The following is a 24,907-nucleotide window of genomic DNA, read 5'->3' as shown; positions in this document are numbered from 1 at the left end:
CCATCATCCAAGCAACCAGTCTCCGGACATTCCCTGAGCACAGCACTGCTGCACGGCCATTCTAGATTCATCTCGCAACACTGCTCCTGCCCGCCAGTACAATACCACGAGTCGTGCCTCTTGTCAACATGACCGGACGAGGCTTGGCAGCGCGCGAAGATGAGTGATCCACAGGCGGCAGCCCGGAATGCCTACTTCCAAGAGGTCAGTCATACCGCCCGAGCACCGTCATGTTGCATTGCGCTCATACAGGTGTAAAAGCTCAAACCCCACTGCATAGCAATCAACAACTTGTCCGTGCGCGCTACAGACAAGAAAGCGGCGTCCAAGGACCTCATCCACGAGGTTGAAGAGCTGTACGTGCTACTGGACCGGCCGTCAGTCAGTGGCACGCCCGCTCTTGACCACAAGTTGGCAGACTATGTCTTCTTCCCGCTCTCCAATGTCCTTCGCAACCAGCAGGACTTCCCCATCCGTCTGATCGAGCTCACGATCAAGTGTCTCACAATCCTGATCAAATCGGGATGGAGGAGCAAACTGCCTGCAGACCTGAGTCAGCAGCTTCTCATTCTGCTGGCCTTTATCATCGGTGGAAGCCCGGGCCAGGCCACCAAGCGTCCTGTCCCCGAAGAAACCGAACTCGAAGCTTTCAGGGCGCTCAATGCTCTCCTCAACGCTGCCGGGTCATCCGCTGCTGGTGCCGCCGCTCTGGTCGACACAAAAGCTATCCCTACACTAGGCCATGCTATAAGCGTCGTCTTGGACGGCATCACAGATGGGAGGACAGCAGAAATTCAGATTGAAGCGCTGCAGGCCATAACTGCATTATTTGCTTCCATCAAAGACCGGGCAGCTCTCGCGACGTTCTTCCCTGGAATCGTCTCTGCCCTGAGTAAGCTGCTTTCGCCTCCCATCTCGCCCAAAGCTCAACGCAAAGTCCTGATACAGGGCCTCGAGGAAATGAAGAATGTCTTGACGGGAATGCTCGGAGATCTCCACGTTAGAGCGCTCCTTCCAAAGGTTACTGGTACCGACCTTGACAGGCAACAAAGCGGCGACGACAACAACAAAGTTCTTACGGCTCCATGGCTGAAAGCGACATCGACAAAGGTACAAGTCGCCCTAGCACATGTGCTCAAGCTAAGAAACCATGCCGATGACGATGTCCGCTCCGCAGTGGCACGAATGTGCTTGTCACTGCTCGACGAGTGTCATCAGTCTCTAAGCAACTGCGCCTCAGTCTTGGTCGAGACAGCCATCATTTTGTCAGAGCCCGAAAGCGAGCCCCAGCTTCTCCAAACTAGCCTCGAGGATCTGGCGAGGATATACCCAGAACTATGCGATACGATCAAGACTGTCGTGTACAATTGGGAGGCCAGTTTGGCTCGGCAGATGCAAGCCAGTGATCAAAAGTTGAAGGATCAGGCGATTTCCAATCTCTCCAAAGGACACAAGATTGTCGCAAGCCTTCAAATTACTTCCTCTGTGTTAGATAGCTCCTTGGCCGCCTCTCTGCGTGATTCTGCCGCAGCAGCCCTTGTCAATGCCAAAGCATTAGAAGAGGAGCATGGGATTGATCTCCTGAAGATTGGAGACTCGCAGGAACAGCATCAGGAGCAGGCCAGGTTCTCTCCAGTCATCTTTCCGAAACCTCAAGAAGCGTCGACACGGGCTGCACTGATAGGCTTTCTGAAAGAGCTTGGCGCTAGCTCTCAGTATGCCTGGCTCCCCGGAACGATGCTCTCCTACAGCCGTGAATCCACTGGGGAACAACAAGTGGCATCGTTCTGGCTCTCCTTTGAACTGCTTAAGTCTCGGCTCGCTCACGAGTCAGGCATCGACGATTTCCTTGACCTTTCCATGGCTGGCGAAAGCGACGGTGACACCGAGGCGGTCTTTGATGACCTGTACACATTCTCAGTGTCCATACTAGACACGTCAGAGGAGGGTGAGACCGCGGACTGGAGATTGCAAGCACTCGCGATGGAAGTCACTACTTTCGCAGCGTCTCGACTTGAGAAGCAGTTTCGACCAGAACTCATTGACATTCTGTACCCTATCACGACATTCCTGGGTGCGCCGACGCCAAAGTTGAGAGAGCATGCAATGATTAGCTTGAACAGCATTGCGACTTCGTGCGGCTATTCAAGCGTGACTGAGCTCGTTGTGGATAATGTCGACTACATGCTCAACTCTTATTCACTGCGGTTGAACACATTTGACATCACGCCTGCTTCGACACAAGTTCTGAGGATGATGGTGCAACTCACTGGGCCCCAACTTGTCCCCTACCTTGACGATGTTGTGGCATCGATCTTTGGTGCCCTGGATAATTATCACGGTTATCCAATCCTCGTTGAAGGCTTGTTTAGTGTCCTTGGAGAGATCGTCAGACAAGGCGCTGCGGCCACTGGCCTTGTCGTAGCCCGAGGCCAAGAACACCAAGAACACCAAGAGCACCGAATCAACAGACATCGGAAGATTGCAACCAAGCAAATCGATTTCGACGATGTTCAGGAATCACTTGACGCAATCCTAGAGCGCAGAGACCGCATCCGGAGCGAACAGTGGGATGGCGATGTCAACGCGTCCCATCCTAAGCGCCCTTGGAAGGAGACCCCAATCAAAACCGCCAAGGAACTTTTAGACGAGCGGGAAGACAAGGAAGGCAGTGATGCGAGCGGGGAGGAAGCGGCCCATGTGGAGGAGAAGCCACCACCACCCAAAACCCCAACCTTCAAGATCCTCGCTCGAATCACGACCTTCACGCAGCATTATATGACCTCACCCACGCCAACACTACGGAAATCCCTACTAGACCTCCTCTGTGTGGTTAGCCCCGCCATCGCCGCCGACGAGGAAGCATTCTTACCCTTGGTTAACGCCATCTGGCCTGTGACCATAGAGCGGCTGTATGACCCAGAGACGTTTGTGGTAATCTCAGCCTGCAAGGCGCTAGCTGCTCTTTTCGAATGCTCAGGCGACTTCCTCAGTTCCAGGGTGAAGACTGAATGGTGGGATCAGCTGAGCCGATGGTGCTCAAGCAAGAAGTCAGCTGCTACCCAGCGCCGAATCACTAACGCCAACTCAGATAAGAATGCAGCCAGGGGGCAAGGCATGCTCGTGGCCGTTCACTCGAAATTAGACCAACTCGGCTTGGCCGAACCGGACGAGCGGGCGGCGAGCTCCACGTATGCACATTTTACACACGCGACCCAAGTATGGGAAGCAGCGCGAGTGCTCTTGACAGCACTTGTATCATTCGTCCAAATTGACGCCGATATCTTCGATGCTATCCTCAAGTTGGTAGCTGACGACTTGTCGATCGATACTGGGCTGAGGAACGCGTTGGAAGCAGTGGACGGGGATTCTGTGTGGCTGCAGATGCACGAGCACGGTCTTGCCGGGGCCCAACAGCAGCCGCACATGGCGTTATCAGAGTTCATCAGCGTTTAACGATGTCCCAAAGTGGATGCCGCCAGAAACAGCACTAATGCACCAGCGGCTGACATTGTCGATTGAGCAGCGGCTTGCCTTGGTCGTAGCAACGTGTGCTGTCCAGGAGTACGACCACATGCACGTGGCAGAGGAGATGATGCTGAGAGACATTAGTTCGAAGGAAGGTAGACCACCCCGCCAGCGAGCTGAGCTTTGACTGTCGTGGTTGGAGTGGGACGGCCGAGCACCATCATAATCTGGGGAAGGACTTTCCTTCTTCGGATGGACCATCAACGCCATCCAAGCAGGCTGCATGTGGAGTGGATCGCTCACGAGCCAACCAAGATAGGAGTCCTCGAGCTGGCGCGGAATAGAATGCTCAACTTACGTTTCATAAAACGTATTGTCAAGACGCAATCGACGCCTCAACGGCCTAGCCGTGCCACATGCACCCCTCATGTGCTGGGAACCGGGCCAAATGTGGAATCGAGTCCGTGATGTGGATAAAAATTTGCAAGAGTTACGCCGAGGCTATGCGTCGGGTCAGTAACGGAGCAAGGTCCAATGCGGACTAGTGGCGACTAGTGGCTGGGTTCCGCCATGATAGAGAGCACTGTCTCGAGGGATGGGCTAAGAGTCCTGGTGGTCTAGACCGTTGCCACCTAGATAAGCCTTCTTTTACAAGGGGACTCCACGTTTTAGACCGGCAGATGTGGGTTCTAGCCTGGAAACAAGAGCACCCCAAGCAAGGCTTCGAAAGCTTCTGTGCGGGCGAACTTGCCCTGGTGGGAAATATCCCGCAAGCTGGTACCTGCAGCGGCCAGGTGCCCAGTCCTCCTGAGAGGAGCGAGGGACGGCCTCCGCCGTGATAGCCCACAAGCAGATCAAGCAGAGGACTCCCTCCCCTTACCCTGATAAGGACAAGCTTTATGACTCGGGCCGCTAGTTTGTTCTGGGCTTCGGTGGACCAAAGGACGTGGGCTGTCCAGCCCATGGTAAATGAGCTTCACGTGTGTTATCAGGCCTGGGGCTAGGTTGGGTCGCATGAGGAGCTACGGCGATGGTGTCCGGAGCAGATAGGCTTCCCCGAATCTGGGGTTGACGATGCCCCGTCAAGGGGGTATAAAGAATCCAGACAACTCTCCAGGTCTTCCCCTGCTGCTCGGCTTCTCATCATCACGAGTCTTGCGAGCTTGGTGTCAGCGGCAGTGCGCTTCTTCTGTTTCTTCGCACTTCATCCATACCTCGCGCGGGTGTCATTGTTGCCCATCATGTCGGACTCTGAGAAGTACGAGGCCAAGGTGGCCGTCGAGCCTGCCTACAACCAGCAGGGCCAGGACGAGGAGCTCGGCGCCGTCACACAAAGCAATGGCGACAACAAGCTGCACACCGACCTCAAGAGTCGGCACATGCAGATGATTGCCATCGGTGGTGCCATTGGAGCCGGCCTCTTCATTGGATCTGGTGGTGCTCTCTACAAGGGTGGCCCAGCTGCCTTGGTAAGTCAAATGGGTGGTCGAGGACTGGAACATGGTGGTGTCAGATGCCGTGGTGCTAACTGCATCTTGTGTGAGTGACAGATCATCGGCTACTCCATTGTCGGCTGCATGTTGCTGCTCACCATGCAGGCCCTTGCCGAGCTTGCTGTCTTGTACCCCGTCAACGGTGCCTTCTTCTCCTACGTCACAAGATTCGTCGACCCTGCCTGGGGTTTCGCCATGGGTTGGGACTATGCCCTCGCCTGGCTCATTGTCCTCCCCTTCGAACTCATCGCCGCCGGCCTCACCATCCACTTCTGGAACGACTCGATCCCCATGGCTGCCTGGGTCACTCTCTTCCTCGGCCTGCTGTGCTTGATCCAGATCTTTGGTGTGAGGGGCTACGGAGAAGGTATGGGCAACCGTCCTCTGGATTCTTCTGATTTTGCACATCTACCACTAGATATACTAACGTCATCTTTGCAGTCGAGTTTGTTCTCTCCATGATCAAGATTGCCGCCTGCGTCGGCTTCATCATCTTTGGCATCATTGTCAACGTCGGTGCTGTTGGCAACAAGGGATACATGGGCGTTAGCACGTGGCACGACCCGGGTGCCTTCAGGAACGGCTTCAACGGCTTCTGCTCCGTCTTTGTCGTCGCCGCCTTTGCTTTTGGTGGTACTGAGCTTGTCGGTCTTGCGGCTGCCGAGTCGGCGAACCCTCGCAAGGCCGTCCCTCTTGCCGCCAAGCAGGTCTTCTTCCGCGTTGCCTTCTTCTACATTGTCAACCTCTTCATCCTCGGCCTCATCATCCGCAGCGACGACCCGCGTCTTAAGAACTCCTCTGGTGCCAACTCGGCCGCCTCGCCCTTTGTGCTCGCCATCCAGGATGCCGGTGTCCAGGTCCTGCCCTCCATCTTCAACGCCGTCATCACCATCTCGGTCATCAGCGTTGCCAACTCGTGCACCTTCGGCTCGACCCGCACCATGCAGGCCATGGCAGCCCGCGGTATGGCTCCCAAGTTCATGTCCTACGTTGACAAGGCTGGCCGCCCCCTCTGGTGTGTCCTGATTCAGCTCGTCTTTGGCCTTCTCGGCTACCTCACCCTTGCTGCCAACGGCATGACTGTCCTGTACTGGCTGCTCGCCCTGTCTGGCCTTTCCTACTTCTTCGTCTGGGGCTCCTGCTGCCTTGCCCACATCCGCTTCCGCCTCGCCTGGGCGCAGCAGGGCTACACCCTCAACCAGATCCCCTACCAGGCCCCCTTTGGCATCTGGGGCAGCGCCGTCGGCCTCGCGCTCAACGTCATTTGCCTCATCGCCACTGCCTACAATGCGCTATACCCCTCCCCGTCAGCCGTCCCCAACGCGGAGGACTTCTTCATGTCCTTCCTCGCCGCGCCCATCGTCCTCGCGCTCTACCTCGGCTACAAGATCGTCATGCGCGACTGGTCCCTCTGGGTCAAGCTCGCCGAGATGGATCTCAAGACGGGCATCCGCATCTACGACGAGGAGGAGGTTGGCGAGGCCCCCAAGACCTGGGCGAACCTGCCCCTCCGCATCCTCAGGGCTTTCTTCTAAATTCAAAAGAGGCAACCCCCTTGGCCCGGCCGCGTTTGAATATACATCTGGCATGTGTGCACGAATGAGAAAAGCGCGGGAGTTTTTGTCATGATGATGAAAATAGTTGTCTCAAGGGCCAGGATATGATAAAAAGTTGTCGGATTACTTATTTATACAAATCAAAGTAGCATTCAAAAAATCAAGTGTGCAACAGCAATGTCTGGACGGGGTGATGAACAGAAAGTGTCTCTTAGTTGTGCGCGCAGCATGAACCACATATGGTCGAGTAGTAGACTTCTAAACCTTTACTCTGATACATAAAACTCACTCAATGTTTGAACCTTCCCACTCCGGCTTTCTGCATGAGGCAATCAGTTTCCAGAGAGAAGGAGAGAGTGAGAATGTGGAGGGGTAGAGGAGACAAACACGTCGCCTGCCTCAACGTCAACCTTGGTTATTTCGCCCGGTCGAGCAGTTGTATCCCTAACGGCGCGATGATGCCAACCACATGCACAGCGGCCGCGCACTAAACCTCGAGTTCCTACGTGATTCACCCGGCAGGGAGAACGCATGAATGTGTATGAATGTGTCTCGATATATGCTAAGCTTCTTCTTCGAATGTTGTATATTTATTGTTCGCTATGCCGCTTTGAACATGAATGGATTTCTTTCCAACCCAAGATGTGCGAATGTGCTTTCATGATGAACCACCTATATCCCACATCCGTCTCTATCGCTGCTGATCCAAACCCACCATAGAGTTATGACAAAGACATGAAGCTCACATCGAACTCTAGACTGATCACCCTCATCGTCCCGTTTTGGGGCGGGCGTCAGCGCCAAAGTCCTGCTCCACACTCTCAATCGCCACGAGACTCGGGTAACGCTTGCTGAAATCCTCAATGTAGTCCTCCTTTTCCTGAGGTGACATCAGAGCCGGATTTGGCACCGCTGCGACTGAGCTCTGGGCCCGGCCCTGCGGGATCTGCATGTTCTGCGGCTTCGGCGGCGATTTGGGCCTACCACCTGTTCCAAGGCTGTTCAGGTGTGTCGGCTTCGGAGCGAGACTCGGCTTGGGCGGCGGCGTGGGCCGCTGAGAGAGTCCCGGATCGGTGTTGCTCGAGCCCGGACGGCCGCCGCGGATAGGCATCTCGTTGGGCAGCGTCGATGCTCGTGGCGGTATCGCACCCGTGACAGGCTTGCGAGGGAGCTGGGGAAGCTCCTTGTCAAGTCGGCTGACTGCAGTTGCCTTGTCTGAGAACTGCCCGTATCCAGATGCGGTCCGCTGTATGGGCGAGTTCTGTGACTCGTCGAGTAGGGCTTGCACTCGGTTCTGGATACTCACAGCTCGAGACACCCCACCGATACTCTTTGGCAGTGCTGGAGGAGCAGCAGCCCCAGTACTCCGTGCAGCGACACGAAGTTTGTACTCAGCCGCCGCGGCCTCAACACGTCTCTCTTCCTCGGCCAAACTCTGTGCTTCGCGCTCCCGCCGCATCTCTGGGGTCAGTTCCGCCTCGCCGTGTACTATGCCATCATCGCTCCGGCCGTCGGTGGCTTCAGAGCCCGCTATGGGTGTCAGATCGAACCGGTCGTGCTCCTTTAGCGGCGAAGGCGTTTTGGCCGCGGACGTAGAGCCACTGCTTTCGAATCTCTTGAAGGCATCCCCAAACTTGCCAGCAAGGATGTTCTTAGTCCCAGAGAGAGACGTCAAGCTGCCTCTTTTCCCATGCTTGCCAGCCTTGTCCTTCTTGCTCTTTGCGTCTGGCTCTTCCATAGACCTCAAGAATTCGACATTGGACTCGATCGTGCTCTCATCTTGGTAGTCGGGAGCCGCCATCGGTCCATCATCCAGACGAGGCGATGGAGAGGGTTTCAGTGGCCTCGGCGCTGCTTCCCTCTCACGTAGATAGTCGAGGTTCGATTCTAAGTATGTGCTTGATGGCCGAGGTCTTCCCAATGAGGATGAGGACTTCTGCAACAGCTCGAGGTTGTCTGCACTTGGTCGACCGCCTTCGAGAGATGGACGCGAGGACGAAGGATGTTGTGGTTGATAGCCAGGCGACGCCCCCTGTGGTTGGAAGCCGCGTACAGCCTGCGCAGCATCGGTACGCAATTGGCCACTGCTTCTGGTTTCCATAGGCCGCTGCAAGCTCGGCGCCTTGAATTGATCTGCTGGTGGAAATCTGTGGATCGGAGGGTAGTCCTGCGGGATTCTTGCCGGGGGGGATATGCTGCCGATCACATTGGGCGTTGTGTTAGACGTGCGAGGCGGCGGAACCTGCGTCTGCTTCAAAGGCGGCGATGCGATGGCTTGCAGCTCGGGATTGTTCGAGATGATCATTGAGGCGCGACTCATCTCGGATGCAGGTTTTGGCGGTGCAGACGCTGGTTTGGGAGTCGAAGCGACCGGCGGCTGTGCGCCGGGGACTGTGCCACGAATGCGACCCTGTTCGAGCGTAATGTGTCGCTCGGACGGTAGTTCAGGGGGCATGGCGGATGCAATAGCGAAAGCATTGTTGACATCGTCGTCGTCGTCATCATCATCAGCAACCCGTTGAGTTGTAACATTCAACCCCTTTGTACCTGGGGCAGGCTTCTCAAAATCAAACGTCGATCCTTTCTTGTCGTGAAGAAGTGAGAACTGGTCGAGGCTGGGAAACCTCGAAGAGACGTCATCCATGTCGCCAGCTGGTACGGCGGGCTTTGAGTCAAGCGCGGCAAATGGATCGCCTTGCGTCACACGCGCAGGCGAAGGGCTCGGCCGAGAAGACTGATTAGGTGTGACTGAGGCCGCAGCTTGCGGTCGGCCACGCCGCATCGGCACAATGTCCGGGATAACCTGGGTCTGCTGAGGTGGAGGAGAGAACACCGCACCAACCACAGGCTTGGCGGATGCCCGCTGCTCCGGTGGCGGCTGGTGCTCTGGCTTGCGTGGCTCTGATTGCGACCTGCCTGCGTATATCTGCAGATGGGCCCAAAAGTGTAAGTTGGAGCCGCTCACGCGTTTGCGAGGTATCTGACGACTTACATCATGTATTGGTACCTGCAGTCCTTGCATTGAGCACCCTTCACGGAGGACCTGGTAGATGTTTGGTCGCGAAGTCTGGTTCTCTCGCAGCATTGACGCTGTTGCAAAAAAAGTCAGCTCGGCTTCTCCTCTGCCTAAGCATCTCTGGAACGGTGATCCACAACGCACCTATTAGGCTCTTCAACCGGTCCGAAAAGGCAGGATAGCTGGGGAACCTGTAGCTCGCATTCATGATGGCGAGCTGGCCCTGGTCCTCGAATGGCGTGGTGTAGTAGCAGAGCTTGTACAGGAGCACGCCTAGCGCCCAGATGTCGGACTTCTCGTCTATGGGCTGCTTACGGTATACGTCGACCATCTCGGGGCTTCGATATTGTAAAGTCGTGTGCCGTTGCACATCCTCGTCCACCAGGCGGCACTCGACGACGGTCTGCGGGGCTGGCTTGGGCGGCGCGGCCGAGCCGAAATCGCAGAGCTTGAACTTCTTGCGGGAGCCATTGTTGGTGATGAGGACGTTCTCGACCTTGAGGTCGCGGTGAAGTAGCGGAGGCTTGAGGTAGTGCATGCAGGCGACGCCCTCGGCGACGTCGGTGAAGATGTTGAGGATCTCGGGCTCGGTCAGCCGGTGCTGCAGGCGTGTGTTCATGAAATCAATGAGGCCGCCGCCGTTGCAGAACTCCATGAGCAGGAACACCTCGTAACCGCCGCCCTTGAGCTCGGAAGCATGCGAATCAATATACTTGACGATGGGGCGGTGGCCCTTGAGCTTCTTCATCGTCTCAACCTCGGTCCTCATCCCACGCAGGGTCTCCTTGTCCGGTACCGCCACCCGCTTCAGGACCGCTTGGTCGGTCCCGTCAACAGGGTGCGGGAGCCTGACCAGATAGACGTGCGCAAAACCGCCCTCGGACAGGTACTTCTGGATCACCACCTTGTGCTCGCCGACCTGAATCTTTGTGCCGGGCGAGAAGGTGCCGGCAGGGGCTGTCGAGGCCGGAAGGTGCACCGGCTGCTGCTGCCCCTGAGGAGCGGCTGCGTACATTGCTTGCTGCCCATGGCGTTGGTGCATGCCCGGCAACTTGTGTCCGTGGGAGGCCATCTCGAGGACCTGAGTTCAGCCGAGGGCACTGGTCAGTCGATGCGGGATGGGGTCGATGCTCGCGATGGTTGGTCGAGCAGGTAAAGGAGAGAGCGAGTACGGTTCGACGACATGCGGCATCGAGGTGGAGGGGTGGTCTGAACGGGGGCCGCCGCGCCGTCTATCGAGACATTGTTCCTGTGCGAGTTGGTCGTGTGGTCGTTGTCGGGTATAGGGGCGTGCTGCACTGCCCACTGCAAGGTCGGTCGGGTTCGGAAGCCTTCGAGGCGAGCTGTGTCGCAATGCCACTTGCTTGCCAAGGAAGATGATGGGCCTCTACCTAGGTCATCAGGAGCCGCTGGTTATCTGGTAACGTGTATCCAGATTCCAATGCGGAGGTGCAGGGGGCGCCCCACCTTGCGCCTTGGCTGCCCAGTCCCAAACCCCCAGCTGCCTTGGATCCAAGGGGCTACACATGGTTAAACAAGCCAGTTTCAAGGTCTTCTGTACTGTAATTAGGCCCTTTGCCGCTGCACTTTACACGCTCATGCGGACACATAATTCTTTTTGGAGTGCTTCGAGTTCCTCATTCGTGAGACCACTCCTGCACACACGAACGGCTGTTCAGATACGATCGGATACCATCAAAGCCTCTACTCTAGAAAGTGTTTAGAAGAGAAAGCCCCCGGAGCTTCTTACCTCGCGAGGTTCTCCATGCAAGACTACGGACGCTATGCTGATGCGGAGAGCAGTTGTCGTGGGTTATCAATGGGTAAAGGGCAAGATAAAGCAACGAGGAGTAATGGGAGAACGGATTGGCCGTTCCAGAATCACCAAAATTCAGCAGTCTGTGCGGCAATGGCAGCACAGCGAGCCTTGAAACCTCCACAACTGGAGACCCCAAAGATGCAACGGTCGTACGTCAGAATTGCAGACGAATACTTATTATAGCACCAGACAGTCTGTCAAGGACCTGGAGAAAAGATAAAATTAGAATTTGATTGAACTGCAGGATATTGGACAGTAGAGTGGCAGCTGGGCAATGTCGATTGGGCAGCAGGTTTGCCCCCCGCGGTAGAGGTGCCCAAGTCATTCTGAAAGATTACTCTTTAGTGCCTGCGAAATACTGACCATCTGCTGGACTCCCACTCAATGATCCACCGACAACATATCTTGAGCCTCTCTCGCACACTGGTGGTGCTTAGCAACCTGTATTTCTCCTCATCCCTGACGGGCAGTATGCTACCAAGCCACCAAGGAAAGGTCGCCGGGTCGGTGGGACAATCCCCATAGATCGCAAGGATACGAGGGACGAGCCACGAGACGCTCTGATGCTGCATCCTGCGAACAAATGCGATTCCTATATCAACCAACTCTTGCGTCGATCTTGAATTCAACTCCTCCAGAGATATCGGCGTCGGCGGCGGCTGATCTTCGACATTTTCAGGGTCATACGGGACATCATGCTGAGCGAAATTGCGAACCCCTTGGCCCCGCGTCGTCTCAGCAATCTCCATGGCTTCTTCCTCCTCAACACTGATATCGTCGATTCTAGCGACATTCCCAACAATGTAGCCGTCGAAGAGACCCGATCGTGTGACACGAAATCGCGACACTCCAATAGTCTCCACAAGACTCCGGCCATCGGGCATGTACTCGAGGTTAACAATGCGCAGAAGAGTGCCGAGCTCTTCAAAATGGGGACCACCTGGCACGGGATGTCGCTTGAAGAGCACCATGCCGAAAATGCGATCTGCCTCCATCGCACGCCTCATCATGAGGCGATAGCGGGGCTCGAAGACGTGGAGGAACGTAGGCATACGTGGAAATGACAATGTGCACACAAAAATTGGTATGTCGAATCCGCCATGGCTGGCCTGTTGCTCCAGCCGAAGCGCCTGAACCCGGGCGGCAAGATCGTCAGCCCAGAAGCCGTTGAGCATCTTGGTGAGGCATAGGTTCGGTGGCGTGCTCTCCTCGCTGGCCTGAGCTTGGAGCGCCAGTGAGCGGCGGCAAATCGGACAGAGTGTAGAGTGGTCGAGGAACCGCCGCACACAACTTCGACAGAATGTGTGACCACAGTTTGTGGTCAGCGGGTCCAGAAACAGAGCATGGCAGACCTGGCAGTCCATCTCCGTGCGCACGGAATCCTTGATCTTGGTAAACGTTGTGTTTTCCGCGGCGTCAAGGGCGTCGTTGTCTCCCTGCAATATGGCATAGCTCGTTTCTGTCTCGTACTTGAGTTGTCCAGCCTTGACTAACATGTAAGTTGCCAAGAGCCGGCTGCCACTGTGGATCATTTCGCTGCCATCTCTTTCAGCCAGCGAGGGGATGCCAGCAACCTGCCACTCGTCGAGTGCTGTGACATGAACTGAGAAGCCGGATTGCTCCAAGGGCCCCTGGTGCGCATTTAGAGCTGTGTCGAACAGGTCAATCGCCTTGGCCAGCGTGACGTCTAGATTGCAGGCCCCGAGAGCGTGCTCTTTCCCACAGTCTTCAAACGGACAGGTGAAGCCCTCAAGCCAGTTGGTCGTTGCGGGCCATGAAATGTTGTGCCGAACATGTGTCTCGGGGAGACAGCTTTGACATAGGCTTCGCCCGCATGGGGTTGTGACTGGTTTCTGCAGTATGCCCGAGCACACCCTGCATTGTAGGAGCCTTATGATTTTCCGGTAGTCTTTGACAGCGTCAAGAGTCAGATCCGCTATCTCGGCCACGTCGCCCGACTCGACCAGATTCGGCGCAGGGGCGGAGTTGTGCACAGAGCTGTGGTCTGAGTCCTGACCAGAGCTTCGTCCCGACCGAATGCTGTTCGACGTGTGAGAAGGCGAGCGAGAGGGCGAGGAGGCGTTCGCTACAACGGCGGACATGAGGGACAGGCTTGGCTTGATGCCGGTCGCCGTCGGATCGCGAGGCCGACCGTCTAAGGGAGCGAGGTCGCGTGAGGTTGCCCGAAAGCTGCCAAGATTGAGTCTGTTGTGCGTAAGAGTAGCAATATCCCTGGCGTCGGGTGTTGTTTCGGCAAGGTCTATTGTAGGCGCGGGTATCAATGGTCGCTATGCGGTAGTCGGGTCCAGCCCAATGCTATGTCCTATGATGTGGTGGCTTTATCTGACGTTATATCGGGAGCATCTGACCTATGCTGATGGAATCTGAGGCACGACAAATGGCATGGCATGTTGCGACGGAGGCGGAGCTGTACGGGCCATGGACTGACTTTGCAGTGCAGAGGGAACAAAAAGAATCTGATTACGGAGGGAGGGGGTCTAGTTTTGTTCGGGTGCCCGGACGAGACAGGGCGCAGACTCAAGTGATAATAGCAGGCAGTAAGTAAGGCCCTAGGCGCGAGGGTGGGCATCACCGGCGGGAGTCGAAAACGTAGAAGTCATCATGCATTTCTGGGGCAAAGCCGGCAGCCAGGGTAGCCGTGGAGCCCTGCGGCCAGGCTACAGGGGAGCTAGCAGGCGCGAGCAAGAGCTGCTCGGTAGCAGGAACTGAAAGCAGCCTGATGACCCAAGATGCGCTGCGGGTTTGGGAGCAGCCAGGGTGCCGAATGAGCGGACCAGGATGGCAGCGCGGGTTCCCGAGGTCGGTCGGGAGAGAGTCCTGACGTCGTAGGGGAATGCAACGGCCCTAGGGCGGGCGCGCGGGGCTGTGATTGGGCAGGGGCCAACACATCGCGATGAGACAAGACCCGGGCGCAGGGACGCGGGCGGCCTGGAAGAGGCAAGGACGGGCGAGTCAGGCGGGGCAGCTGCACAGCTGGCAAAGACCCTGGAATCCAAGAACCGCCCGAATCTCTCTCTGATCGGCCTGCCCAGCTTGCCGGTCACGAGATGCATCTTCGGCTGACTCGGGCGGGTGTGGGAGCATGTCGCACGGCCATGGGGCGGGTCATAGATCGCAACAGCGCTGGTCAAGAGTCCGGAGGAGAGGGTGGCATGGATGGTGGGTGGCGGTGGTCCGCAGATGGTGGTGATGAATCAGTCGGACGCAACAAGCTGAGCTGAGGGGACTCGACTGCTCATGAGCATCCGCCCATTCGGGACCTGCTAGAGCTCGTCTGGGCAATCCGCGGGCTTGGAAGGCGCAACCTTGACAGCAAGTGGGGCCGGGCCTGTAACCGCTTCCAGTCCAGCTCGTCCTGCCTGCACATCCAACGTGTTCCAAATTGCTGACCAACGCTCAGAGATGCCAGGCACGCAATTCAAAAAGACACGGGCCTACTACATGTCGTGTCGGAGCCGGGCAAAAGTCGCCGGGGCGCTCTCCGTGGCCGCCCACGCTCTCCTGCATGCTGCCTCAAAAGTACCTACCTGCCTCTCTGGCTGGCTGGCCGGCTGGCTTGCTGCCTGTCATCAACCGGCGTACGCCATGCCACATGCCAGTGCGCTCAGACAAGCAAGCAAGCAAGCGAGAGCGACGAGACCATTTGGGGCCAAACCCCCCACTGGGCGGCCGGCGCCAGACTGAGATCCCACGTGGAAACGCCGATGCCGTTGCCGGCCACGCGCGTGCTGCGATCGGGCCTCCCGTGGCTCCATCGACTCCCGCCATTCCGCTCGGGGGTCGTGCATCGCAGCACCCGGCCGCCGGGCAAAGTCGTCTGGACATGTCTTTGGGTCTGGGGGATACAGGGACATGTTGGACATCCTCCCTGGGCTGGTTTGGCCACCCACACCTCAGCACATGATGCACGGCACCACCATCGCCGCCCCGATGTGTAAGGGTCATGGACAACTCTATGGTGGCGGGTCAAGGCGGCCCGCACAGCATCATAATCAACCTGCACTGTGGCCGTTTTCCAGAATCACCATTCCGCCGTGGAAACAAACCATCACCAGTTACTAAGATTCGCCGCCTCGTGTCCCAAACAGACGCAGTCGCCTGTGAGGGTGGCCACGGGTGGTTGTCTCGTGGGCGATCCCTGCCTTCAGCTCCCCGTACATACATACCTAAGTACGTAGTTGCTTGCTTGTTCGCCAAGACAGACAAGCAGGCAGCCAGATCTGGCATCTCGTTCCACAGATTCTACATCGGCGCCTTGGCTCACCTGCGTGTCTGCCGTCCGTGGACAGATCAGCGACTGCCAAGGACTGCTGTTGTTGGCAGGTCGAGCGAGGCCAGGCACGCTGGCACCCAAATTGAGGGGGAGCGCCATGACGAGGCTCAGCAGGGATCTTGAGCTAATCGATCTCGGCCGAGCATAATCACTACCCAGCCAGGCGGTTTAACAAATAATCCGCGCGCTCATGCTGAAGATCAGCAGACCATATCTGGGGAAATGCGCGAGCTCTTGTTCAGTCTGCCTCTTCCGCCTGCTCCAGGAGCGTACCTCCGTGCCGACCAGGTACTTCCAGACAACGGTCCATACCGACCTCATCTGCGGATTCCCTCCCTTGCTTGGCATATCGATGTTCGTCCCATCGTGAAGAAATGCACCCATCTGTCTGCATCAAGCGTAATTACATATGCACACCCCATACTTAAGGAGGATTCCCCTGCCAATGGATGATGCACTAGCGTCATCTCCTTCGGGGCGTGTCACGCAAAACACGAACGTGTAAACGGCCCATAATCTGCTTGTCACGGAGCTCTGCAATCTGCACACAATCCGCGTTTACACATCATCATCACAAGTAGCCGACCAAAACCTCTGGTTGTGCAGGAGTTGGTGATAGTAGTGTGACCCTCCCTCCAGACGACGACGACGACGACGACGAGTCCCGCCTGAAGCTTTAAGCTGGGGCAAACAACAATTGTCACAAGAGAGTACAGACACCGCAGTCCCATTTCCGCGACTAGGTATGTTGAGAATCACGATAATTTCTTGACACCCGGGCTGCTTCTCAACCACCACCACCTCTCCTCCTCCATATGTCTCTCTCGCCGTTGATCTTTCCCTCGATCTCGTAGGTTCGAAGCACAACACGGCACGAAAATGAAAAAAAAAAAAAAAAAAACTATACATTCACAACAGGCTTGAGGCCGCAGCGCATGGGGAAAAAGCCTTCCTTGATATCTCACCCAGAAAATGAAAACTTTTTTGGTATCTTTTTGTAATCCAAACAGAAAGATGCACGATCCGCCGTGAGTTTGAATACCACATCCATCCTTGAAAAAGAAACAACCACATTTTCCACCGTTTGACATATCAGCTTCATCCAACCATGCTCGCCCACCGGCCCTTGCCGGGCGCGGAGCGATTGAGCACCATCCGCCGCCCAATATTCCCAAAGCACAACGCGCAGCAGAAGAGCACGCTCAGCATCCAGATGCCCGTCTCCAGGGTGCGCTGGTCCGCCCAGCCACCGAGGAGAAGCGTGTCGAGGTGCACATTGCTTGCATTCTGCTGTTGGTCATAACTCATCATGGTGTTGTATGAGGATCCTGCTGGAGTGGCCACCATCTCGGGCTTCAGCCCGAGTAGCACCACGGAGCCGGCCAGACCTACTGCTGATGAGACGAGAAAGCCGGGAGTTGAGCGGTCAATGAGGAACCATAGGACCGGGTTGACCATGGCGAGCGTCAATGAAAGCTGCAGGGTCGAATTCCATGGCAATTTACGCTGAACGTCAAAGAGGTTAGCCAGGTATGTATCTCACAGGGGCTGCCTTGATATCTTCCGTCACAAAACTCACAATTGCAAAGGCGATTCCCACAAAGGTCCCGATACCCCGTACCGCCAGTGCCCAGTCTGTGCTTGGGCCCTTCTGCCGCTCGGGGTCTTCGTCGTCTTCGACGCTGCATTCTACCACTGTCTGAGACGACGGGTTCTGCGCCTTCTCCCACACGTTGTCGAACCAAGGCAAGAGGCTGCCAAAAAGCACCCCAGACAGACCCCAGAATGCCATGTAACGCCAGTCGTTGTACAGCATGGAGAGTAGTCCATCCACGTGGACAGGGGCAATCTTGTGCCGGTCTTGTACCTCGGCCACGCCAACACCGTAGAGCACCCCCAGACCGCCGAGTACCAACGTCCGCAACCCGGTGTACATGGCAATTGTCGAGTACGACGATGTCGTAAGAGGTGGGACCACGTGCGAGGATGACCGCCGCCGGATGCCGTGGTACCGATCGTTCTGCAGCTCAAAGTGCGGTTCCGCTATGCTCAAGTGCCGTGCGGGAGTCTCTGCACCGGTTCCCCACGGGGTCGTGGCCTCCTCTTTATCGTCGACGTAGAATCTGTCCTTGCCGTATGTATTTGGTGTGTAGATGCCCATTAGGGTTGAGCCGCCAAGGTTCATGACGGACTCGGCCCGGCTGATGGTGTTGGAATCGTCGGAGCGGTTGCGCCGGCTGGGGGCCAGCAAGCGGGAATTGAGGACGTCGAGATTGAGCTGGTTATTCTCCTCGGTGTCGGGAGTGGGCGGCCGCGGAGCTTCGGCCATGTCGTCAGGAGGAGTTGCCGCCATGATGTTCATATTAAAGGGTCGACGCGGAACGGGCCGGAAGAGTGTCGGGCCATTGTCAGGAGCGTCGGTCATGGCTGTGGTAAGGGGGTTCGCCGGCTTGGCGAGACAATGACTACTGCTTGACAATGTATTGTTGCCAATGGTCCTATCTCATGAGGTTATCCAACCTCGAGGCGTATGCGTAGTCGTCTACGATGAGGCCTGAGCAAGCCTTTTCACCGAGCACTCCGTGGCGTAGTACTAGTAGGAGGAGGATCTCGAGCTAAGAGTTGAGGTAGTTGGTGGACACGTTCGAGTGCAAGGACTATGGCTGTCGGGGTCGTTGCGGTGCAGCAAGAGTTCGAGGCGAATAGTCTGATGTGTGACTGCGTGCTTGGGTCACGCTACGCATGGGCGTTGCGTCGGATGTGGTGGTTGCAGAAGCAGATGACTGTGGTGCCACAATGGTTGCGGGCTTGATCCTCGTGGATGGGTGTTCGAGCTCGATGCAGCTGGGATTAGGCGTCGTCCACTTCAGCCAAGTGCCCGTTTCACAGGTCGAAGATGTATGAGAAGTGACGCGAAGGCCGAGAAAGAAGGACAAGAAGGATTGTGCCTGACGGACGGGGCGAACGCCGAGGACGCTCGAGGTCGAGGCGAAAAGAACAGGCCAGGCAGGGCTCGAGGGCAAAAAGCTCCCTGGTGGAGCCGGCAGCGCGACTTGGGGACTCTGCAGGTGCTGAGGGGTCCGCGCCAGCCAGTGAGCCAGCTAGCGGGTCCCTAAGGCAGCCGCTTGCAAACAGAACGCAAACCCAGTTCCGGCCACGCTGATTCGCCAATGCATACGCTACTTGGAGTTTTCCTGTCCTTGTCTGACTGTGTTTCTGTCTGCCCGCGTGCCCTATTACCAGCGAGGATTGTCCATGGGTTGACGAACGACGATTCGGACCTCTGCTGGGACATAGGGTGCCGGAGACGAACTGCCGGGCAGGGCCAGAGGAGCAGAGTCTGGGGAGACGAGTGCGAGGAGATCATCTGGGGGCGCGCGAGAGGGGACCGTTGCATGCGAGCAGGGATGCCCGTGCCTGGGGCGGCAGGTGATGCCCAGGTGGGCTGCGGAGCCGGGGTCATTCGAGGTCTATTGTGGCCGCCGGGGCTAGACTAACGTTATTATTGTCCGCCACAGCCCAGCAATTGCGGCAGCTGGCATGCTGTGGAGGTGGCTTGCTTGGCATGTCGTCTGGTCCAGCCGGGCCCTGAACTGGGTGAAGCCACAGGCGGCTGTCTCGTCTAGCACCACCACGACCCAAGGGCAACAAATACCTTGGTGTTAGACTTTGTTCGTGAGGCTGATCAGCTTCCTTCGAGCTGAGGGCTGACCTGGAGCGAGCCGTGGAGCTACTCTGGTAGGCGAGACTGCGAGGCAGCAGCACCCGCAATAGGACGAGTCAAGTCAACAGCATGTGTCGTGTCTCGTGTCACGCAACCTGCAGGACCACAACTCTCGAGAGGCTGCGGGGCTCGCCGGCTCGCGAGCCGCCGTCGTGTCTCGTCTCGTAGTGTCCCGAGTCGACTCCTCGCGTCTGGTTGGAGCATGCAGCCAACTACTGTAACTCTCGAGTGTGCTAAGCGATCTGCAGGGCGCCAGCCCCGGCTGCGTCTCTCCCCTCACCCGCGCTGGGTGTCTCGTGCCAAAATGGCGATTCCGATCGGCCAGTGTGCAGGACAGCCACCAAAAAAACAACAGTCAAAACCTAGCACCGGCGAGTCTTGAATTCCCATCCTGCTGGAGTATGAATCACATGTTCCAGCTGGCGTGTCTCAGCCAGCTCACACATCCGCCAAAGTCTACTAATATTGATGCAGCAAAGGCACCAAAGTGAAACCAAAGGATTCCTTGCGCAGCCCGCCCAGGTAGGCTCCCCGGTCCCAAAGAAGCCGCGTCAACCTTGCGTCGTGTCCCGCTGTAGGATCACATGCATCGTGCTCCTTGTCCTCCTTTATGTGCTCGAGGTTTGGTGGGGATTGGGGCAGCCACTCAGAGCTGCAGCACCTGTGCCGCCCAGCTGCCTGGCTATGTCATTCTACATGCCGCGCCCCTCCCTCGTGCATACCCTGCTGCTGCTGCTCCTCAACGTCCTGGCTGCCACTCACCCGCGGCAAGAACACGACTCAACACACGACAGATATGTGGCCACTTGGTGAACCACATCGCGGCTTTGCCTGCAGGCCAGCTCTAGCTGGCCTGTTTCGAGACACGGCTCGGTACGCTAGCCTGAGACCATGTCGCACCTTGTTTCTCAGCCCGTGCAGAAGCTCCGATAGTTCCGGCCGACACTGATCCACGCTAGATATACCGTCAGCAGGCAACACGGCGCAAGCCAAAACCCGTTGGTGTCTCTGGCAACGGAGCAGGTGTAATGTCCGCAGGCGCTCGTGACTTCATCTCAGAAATCAATGGCGGATCATCCCCCCTCGCAGGGATAGAATAGGCATTCTGTAGTTATGAAAGGTGGCATGTGCAGACCATGTGCATTTGTTCGCTATTAACATCATTCTACTCCTCCGCTGCTTCATCGTCGTCGTCGTTATCCTCCGACACATCCTCAAACTCGTCCTCGCTGTCCTCGACACCATCTGGACGGGGAATCATGACAAAGGCCTCGAGGCAGGTGATCCTGTTCTGTGTCTCGTAGGCACCGAGCAGCTTGCCCAGCTGCCGCTGCTTGCTCCCGTCGTCGTCCTTGCTTTTCCTGGCCTTCACCAGTTCCGAAACCGCTACGCAGAATATCCGCACCTTGCCATCGCTGCTGCCCGCTGCAATCACAAAGTCTCCCTTGTTCTCATCCGTGCCTGAAGGCGCCCGTAGTATCGTAAAGTCCTTGATGCGTCCCGCAACACCCATCTCCTTGCCGCCGACTTGGCCAATGCACTTGGCGCTGGGCAGCGGGGAGCCGCCCTTTCTCGAGTCGGCTTCCGCCTTGCTCTGAACCAGGTCCTCGTCTGCCGTAGAGAAGAACAGGATCCTGCCGTCTTCCGTAGACACGGCCAGCAGTGAATCCTCCGCATTGCTGCCGGCGGCGTCCGCATCCGTGTCCCTGCTGCTCTCCTCCCCTCCTGACGGTGTCAGGTATGCCAGCGCATGTACCTTTGTCCGCGAGTCGGCCATGACCTTGCACTTTGGCTGGATACCTCCGTCTTCTCCAGGCGCCAGGGGGAACACGAGCACGTTGCGGTCGAAGCTCACGCAAAACTCGTCGCCCGCATGGCTCCATGTGATTGCCCTCCCTTCGCCCGACGAGTGGCGACCCTCGCCGACTTCCTGCAGCATCTCCCTCCCAAAGTTGAGCACGCCTCCCTTCTTGCCCGTGGTCAGGTTCCACAGCCTCATGCACTTCTCGCCTTTGCTCAGGCTGATCATGAGCTTGCCCGTCGGGTGCACCGCGAAGTCATTGACCCCAGACGGGGTCGCGCCCAGGGCGGCGGTGTCGCCGCTCGGCCGGCCGTAGGGCTTGGGTATGGGCGCCTTGAGGCTCGACAGCAGCGCCATGTCCCTGGTGCGGGTCACGGCAATGGTCGAGTCCTCGGACGCCGACATGAGCTTCGACTTGGAGGGGAAGGCGAGCCTGGTGACGGTCGACGCGTGGTGCAGCAGCGTGCCGACCTCGCGGTTCTTGGGGTTCTCGAGGATCTTTCGCGGCGCGAGGCGCGACAACACGTCGTCCTCCTTCTGCCTCGTCGCAGACGGCGGGTGCGCCGAGATGTTGTACACGTTGATCCGCTCGTCGCTGCTGCCCGACGCAAGCATCACCTTTTGCGCCTTGCCCGGCTCCGGCTTCGAGGCGGGCGACAGCGCGAGGCACCGGATCGCCGAGCTGTGCGCGTTGAAAAGGAATGTGTCGGCGAACTCGGCGCGGTCGCCGTCCAGGGCGACGGTAAATCCGTGGAGGATGCGATCGTAGGAGCCCGTAACTACTTGGACCGTGTAGGGCGACCTGCTCGGGGGCGGCGCCAGCGATGCAGCTGCCGATGCCTTGGATTTCTTGGTGGGCGCTGTAACGCCGGACTTTGACCCGTTGGCCTGCTCGTTTCTCTTCCTCTTGGCCATGTTTGCCGTGTTGTGCGAGTGATTTGGTAGGATTCCGTAGTGCAACGATATGAAAAGTCGAGGCTACAAGGAGCCTTCGCAAGGAGTGGATTGAGAATGGGTGAGTTTGGTCCTGAACTTTTCCAAAGTTAAAGTGGGGACGCACCTTATCTTATCGCGCCAGGCGTATACCTTGCTTGCCCGGCACCGTGCATGGTCGTCATTCACATGAATGATACGGAGCAGTGACTGACTGTATACGTTGAACAAAACCACAGAACCACAGCTTTTGGGCGAACCAACCCGATGTCATACAGAAGTATGTTTACCGGCTTAAGAAAGATGCTTAGGAATGGATCTGTGCAAAGTCTCGGGGCAAGCTCGTCGTTGCAACGTCACTTCATGCGAACTGTCACCCCTCGACAACTACCACATTGTGTTGGACACGGAATAGACCCTGACATCAGTTGGGTATTATTTGGGTATTATCTTTAACTAAGTCAGCGACACGCTGCAAATGCCTAGGAGGACGCAAAGCCGAAGAAGCTTATGGCCATGTGACCAGTGCTTGCAACAATCCAGGAACGTCAGGCTCCACAGCCACTATGTGTGCTCAGAGGAAATCTTTCCACCCGGGTTGCGCTCATGTTCTACTTGTTTCCAGCGGGAGTGGGCGTAGCGCTTCCGCTTGGGTTTCGCTGGTGCTGCGCATTTTGCTGCTGTGCCTGTGGCATCCGCTGCTGAGCCAAGGCTGGGGATGTTTGCGCTTGACTCTGAACCGGACCATGGTGGGTACCTTGTTGCTGCTGAACCTGCTGTGTTACTTGCTGCTGGGCTTGCTGTTGAGCCTGAGCCGCGGCGGCAGCCTGTGCTTGTTGCTGCTGTTGCGCCCGGAGAAGTTGTGCGTATTGATGCGGCCCATTCGCAGCAGCAGTTTGTCCGGTGGCTCCACCGGCAGCGGCATTCATTGCGGACTGCATGATGGTATTTTGGCGATTCTGCAGTAGTTGTCTCGCCATCTGGCGAACCATATCTTGAGGCGCATTGGGCTGAGACTGCCGAATCTGACTCTCAATATGCTGGAGCTGCGAGATATAAGTCTGATGTGTCTGCTGCGGGATGCCAGGACTTGGTGCTGGCGGCGAGCCAGCACCTGCAGACGGCACACTGAAACCGGGGGTTGGTGGCGTTGACATGCCAGAACCATTAGCCGCATTCATGGATGCTATTAGGGCTTGAGCTTGTGGGTTATTGAGAAAGTTCTTCTGGTTTAAGCTAGCCAATGCAGCCGCACGCATCGCTGGAGGAGAGTTCTGCATCTGCATGTTGGCTTGTTGAGCCTGCTGTAGTTGAAGCTGCTGCTGCTGCTGCGCAGTAGGTTGGTGACCTTGGTGCTGTTGGTGCATCTGTGCATGCTGTTGTGGTTGCTGCGGCTGCTGCTGCTGCTGCTGCTGCTGCTGCTGTGGGTGCTGGGACTGCTGTTGTTGCTGCTGCTGCTGCTGAATCTGCACTGATTGTCTCTGTTGCTCCTGAATGCGTTGAGCTTGCATCAATAATTGGATATTTGCCTGCTGATTAGGCATCGCCATACGAGCTTGTCCATTAACTATCGGCATCTGCACTTGGCCGGCTCCATTCGGATGCATAGGTGGGACAAGGCCGCCGTTTGGATGTGATACGGTTCCAGCACCGTTGGGTACGCCCTGCATGGGCATGCGCGCTCTCGCCTGCCCATTGACAGCAACGTGGCCTTGGGCATTAGGACGGGGCATGGTGCCGTTGGCTTGAGCCGTGGCGAGTTGAGGTCCTGCTTGCGAGTTCTGGGCAGCAGCCTGCGCAGCAAGCTGCGCTGCTTGACCTTGCTGTGCTCGAGCCTGTAAAGCCGCCTATTCACAAAATGTGAGCCTGGAACCATCACTTTCGCATAATTTGAATCACACTTACCCTGCGTTGAGCATCTTGTCTCTGTTGATGCTGCGCGACCCTTTCGGCAAGCCTCTCGGCCATGGCTTGATCTCTTTCCCATCGCATGATGCTATACTCCCGAGGAGTCTTGGTTGGCTGTCGTGGCTGAGCTGTCTCCGTGCTTTGTGCTTTCCGCATGGCCGCAAGGGAGGCAGCCTGCTGCTGCTTTGCCTGTGCAGTCTCTCGCTTCTTCGCCAGCTTCCTCATGGCGTCGATCATCGTGAGATGTTTCTGGTTCCGTCGTCGCTCGACCTTGAGGGGAATAGACTGGCGGCGGCGTGGCAATGGCGTGACTGGGCCACTGTTGGAGCTGTTTGGCTGCTGCTGCTGAGCCTGTTGCTGCTGCTGACTTTGCTGGATCGCATTCTGAGCTTGCTGGCGAACCAATTGCTGAGCAGACTCGATGCGATTCTGCCACAGTTTGAAGTACTGTGTCTTTTGCATGTCGTGTGGCAATCCCTCGAGCATGACCCACCTTTCGAAGCATTCCCAAGGTGTCCTTCTTTCGGCACCAGACACGAAGATTGACTTTGTCGCCAAATTGCTCGAGATCAGAGACCAGTTGTACGAGTACTCCCTCACCAGGCTCTTGAGCTCGTCGTCCTCAGATTGCGTCCATTGCGAAGGGCTTCTCGACTCATAAAATGTCTGGAACGGCATCGAATGCTCATTCGGTGGTCGAAACTGATGTCCCGCGTGCAGCCGGTCTCTCATCATCTTATTCTCCGAGCGGAATAATGCGACGTCTGGGTTCTGTGGTTGCACCCGTGGATGCTTGTCACCAGAGCCGCCAAAGACGATCTCGTCCTCGTCCTCGTCTTCATCCTCCAATGCGTGCTGGTACCGGCTGCGCTTTCGAGGCGGCTCCGTGCAAGTC

The 24,907-nt window shown here is 57.0% G+C and overlaps 7 protein-coding genes across 7 annotated transcripts; 2 read left to right on the top strand and 5 right to left on the bottom strand.

Annotated features, from left to right (window-relative positions):
- The first annotated feature begins 25 nt into the window (after positions 1-25).
- B0I36DRAFT_281717 (HEAT repeat protein) lies at positions 26-3,906 on the top strand. Its single transcript, XM_046151496.1, has 2 exons — positions 26-204; positions 262-3,906. Exons 1-2 carry the CDS (start codon positions 160-162, stop codon positions 3,454-3,456), a joined length of 3,240 nt encoding a protein of 1,079 aa, XP_046019082.1. The 5' UTR covers positions 26-159; the 3' UTR covers positions 3,457-3,906.
- Positions 3,907-4,709: 803 nt separating this feature from the next.
- Positions 4,710-6,496, top strand: B0I36DRAFT_234454 (amino acid permease; the record flags this gene model as incomplete). Its single annotated transcript, XM_046149312.1, has 3 exons — positions 4,710-4,937; positions 5,019-5,328; positions 5,403-6,496. 3 exons carry the CDS (start codon positions 4,710-4,712, stop codon positions 6,494-6,496), a joined length of 1,632 nt encoding a protein of 543 aa, XP_046019081.1.
- A 790-nt stretch (positions 6,497-7,286) lies between these two features.
- On the bottom strand, positions 7,287-10,605 carry B0I36DRAFT_233070 (uncharacterized protein; the record flags this gene model as incomplete). The annotated part of the gene is made up of 3 exons (XM_046149202.1): positions 7,287-9,443; positions 9,510-9,607; positions 9,678-10,605. The coding sequence occupies 3 exons, from the start codon at positions 10,603-10,605 to the stop codon at positions 7,287-7,289; spliced, it is 3,183 nt and encodes a 1,060-aa protein (XP_046019080.1).
- Positions 10,606-11,535: 930 nt separating this feature from the next.
- B0I36DRAFT_311972 (ATP-dependent protease La domain-containing protein) lies at positions 11,536-13,940 on the bottom strand. Its single transcript, XM_046152439.1, has one exon. It carries the CDS (start codon positions 13,452-13,454, stop codon positions 11,694-11,696), a length of 1,761 nt encoding a protein of 586 aa, XP_046019079.1. The 5' UTR covers positions 13,455-13,940; the 3' UTR covers positions 11,536-11,693.
- Positions 13,941-16,151: 2,211 nt separating this feature from the next.
- Positions 16,152-16,755, bottom strand: B0I36DRAFT_18326 (uncharacterized protein). Its single transcript, XM_046148760.1, has one exon. The coding sequence runs from the start codon at positions 16,553-16,555 to the stop codon at positions 16,205-16,207; it is 351 nt and encodes a 116-aa protein (XP_046019078.1). The 5' UTR covers positions 16,556-16,755; the 3' UTR covers positions 16,152-16,204.
- Positions 16,745-18,071, bottom strand: B0I36DRAFT_234229 (insulin-induced protein-domain-containing protein; the record flags this gene model as incomplete). Its single annotated transcript, XM_046149287.1, has 2 exons — positions 16,745-17,152; positions 17,226-18,071. 2 exons carry the CDS (start codon positions 18,069-18,071, stop codon positions 16,745-16,747), a joined length of 1,254 nt encoding a protein of 417 aa, XP_046019077.1.
- A 2,404-nt stretch (positions 18,072-20,475) lies between these two features.
- On the bottom strand, positions 20,476-22,160 carry B0I36DRAFT_311965 (WD40-repeat-containing domain protein). The gene has a single exon (XM_046152438.1). It carries the CDS (start codon positions 22,084-22,086, stop codon positions 20,536-20,538), a length of 1,551 nt encoding a protein of 516 aa, XP_046019076.1. The 5' UTR covers positions 22,087-22,160; the 3' UTR covers positions 20,476-20,535.
- Positions 22,161-24,907: the final 2,747 nt, after the last annotated feature.

This window comes from Microdochium trichocladiopsis (assembly GCF_020744255.1).
Source record: "Microdochium trichocladiopsis strain MPI-CAGE-CH-0230 chromosome Unknown B0I36scaffold_1, whole genome shotgun sequence".
Lineage (NCBI taxonomy): Eukaryota > Fungi > Ascomycota > Sordariomycetes > Xylariales > Microdochiaceae > Microdochium > Microdochium trichocladiopsis.
Note: the sequence above shows the minus strand (reverse complement) of the source record. Positions and strands in the feature narration are given on the sequence as shown.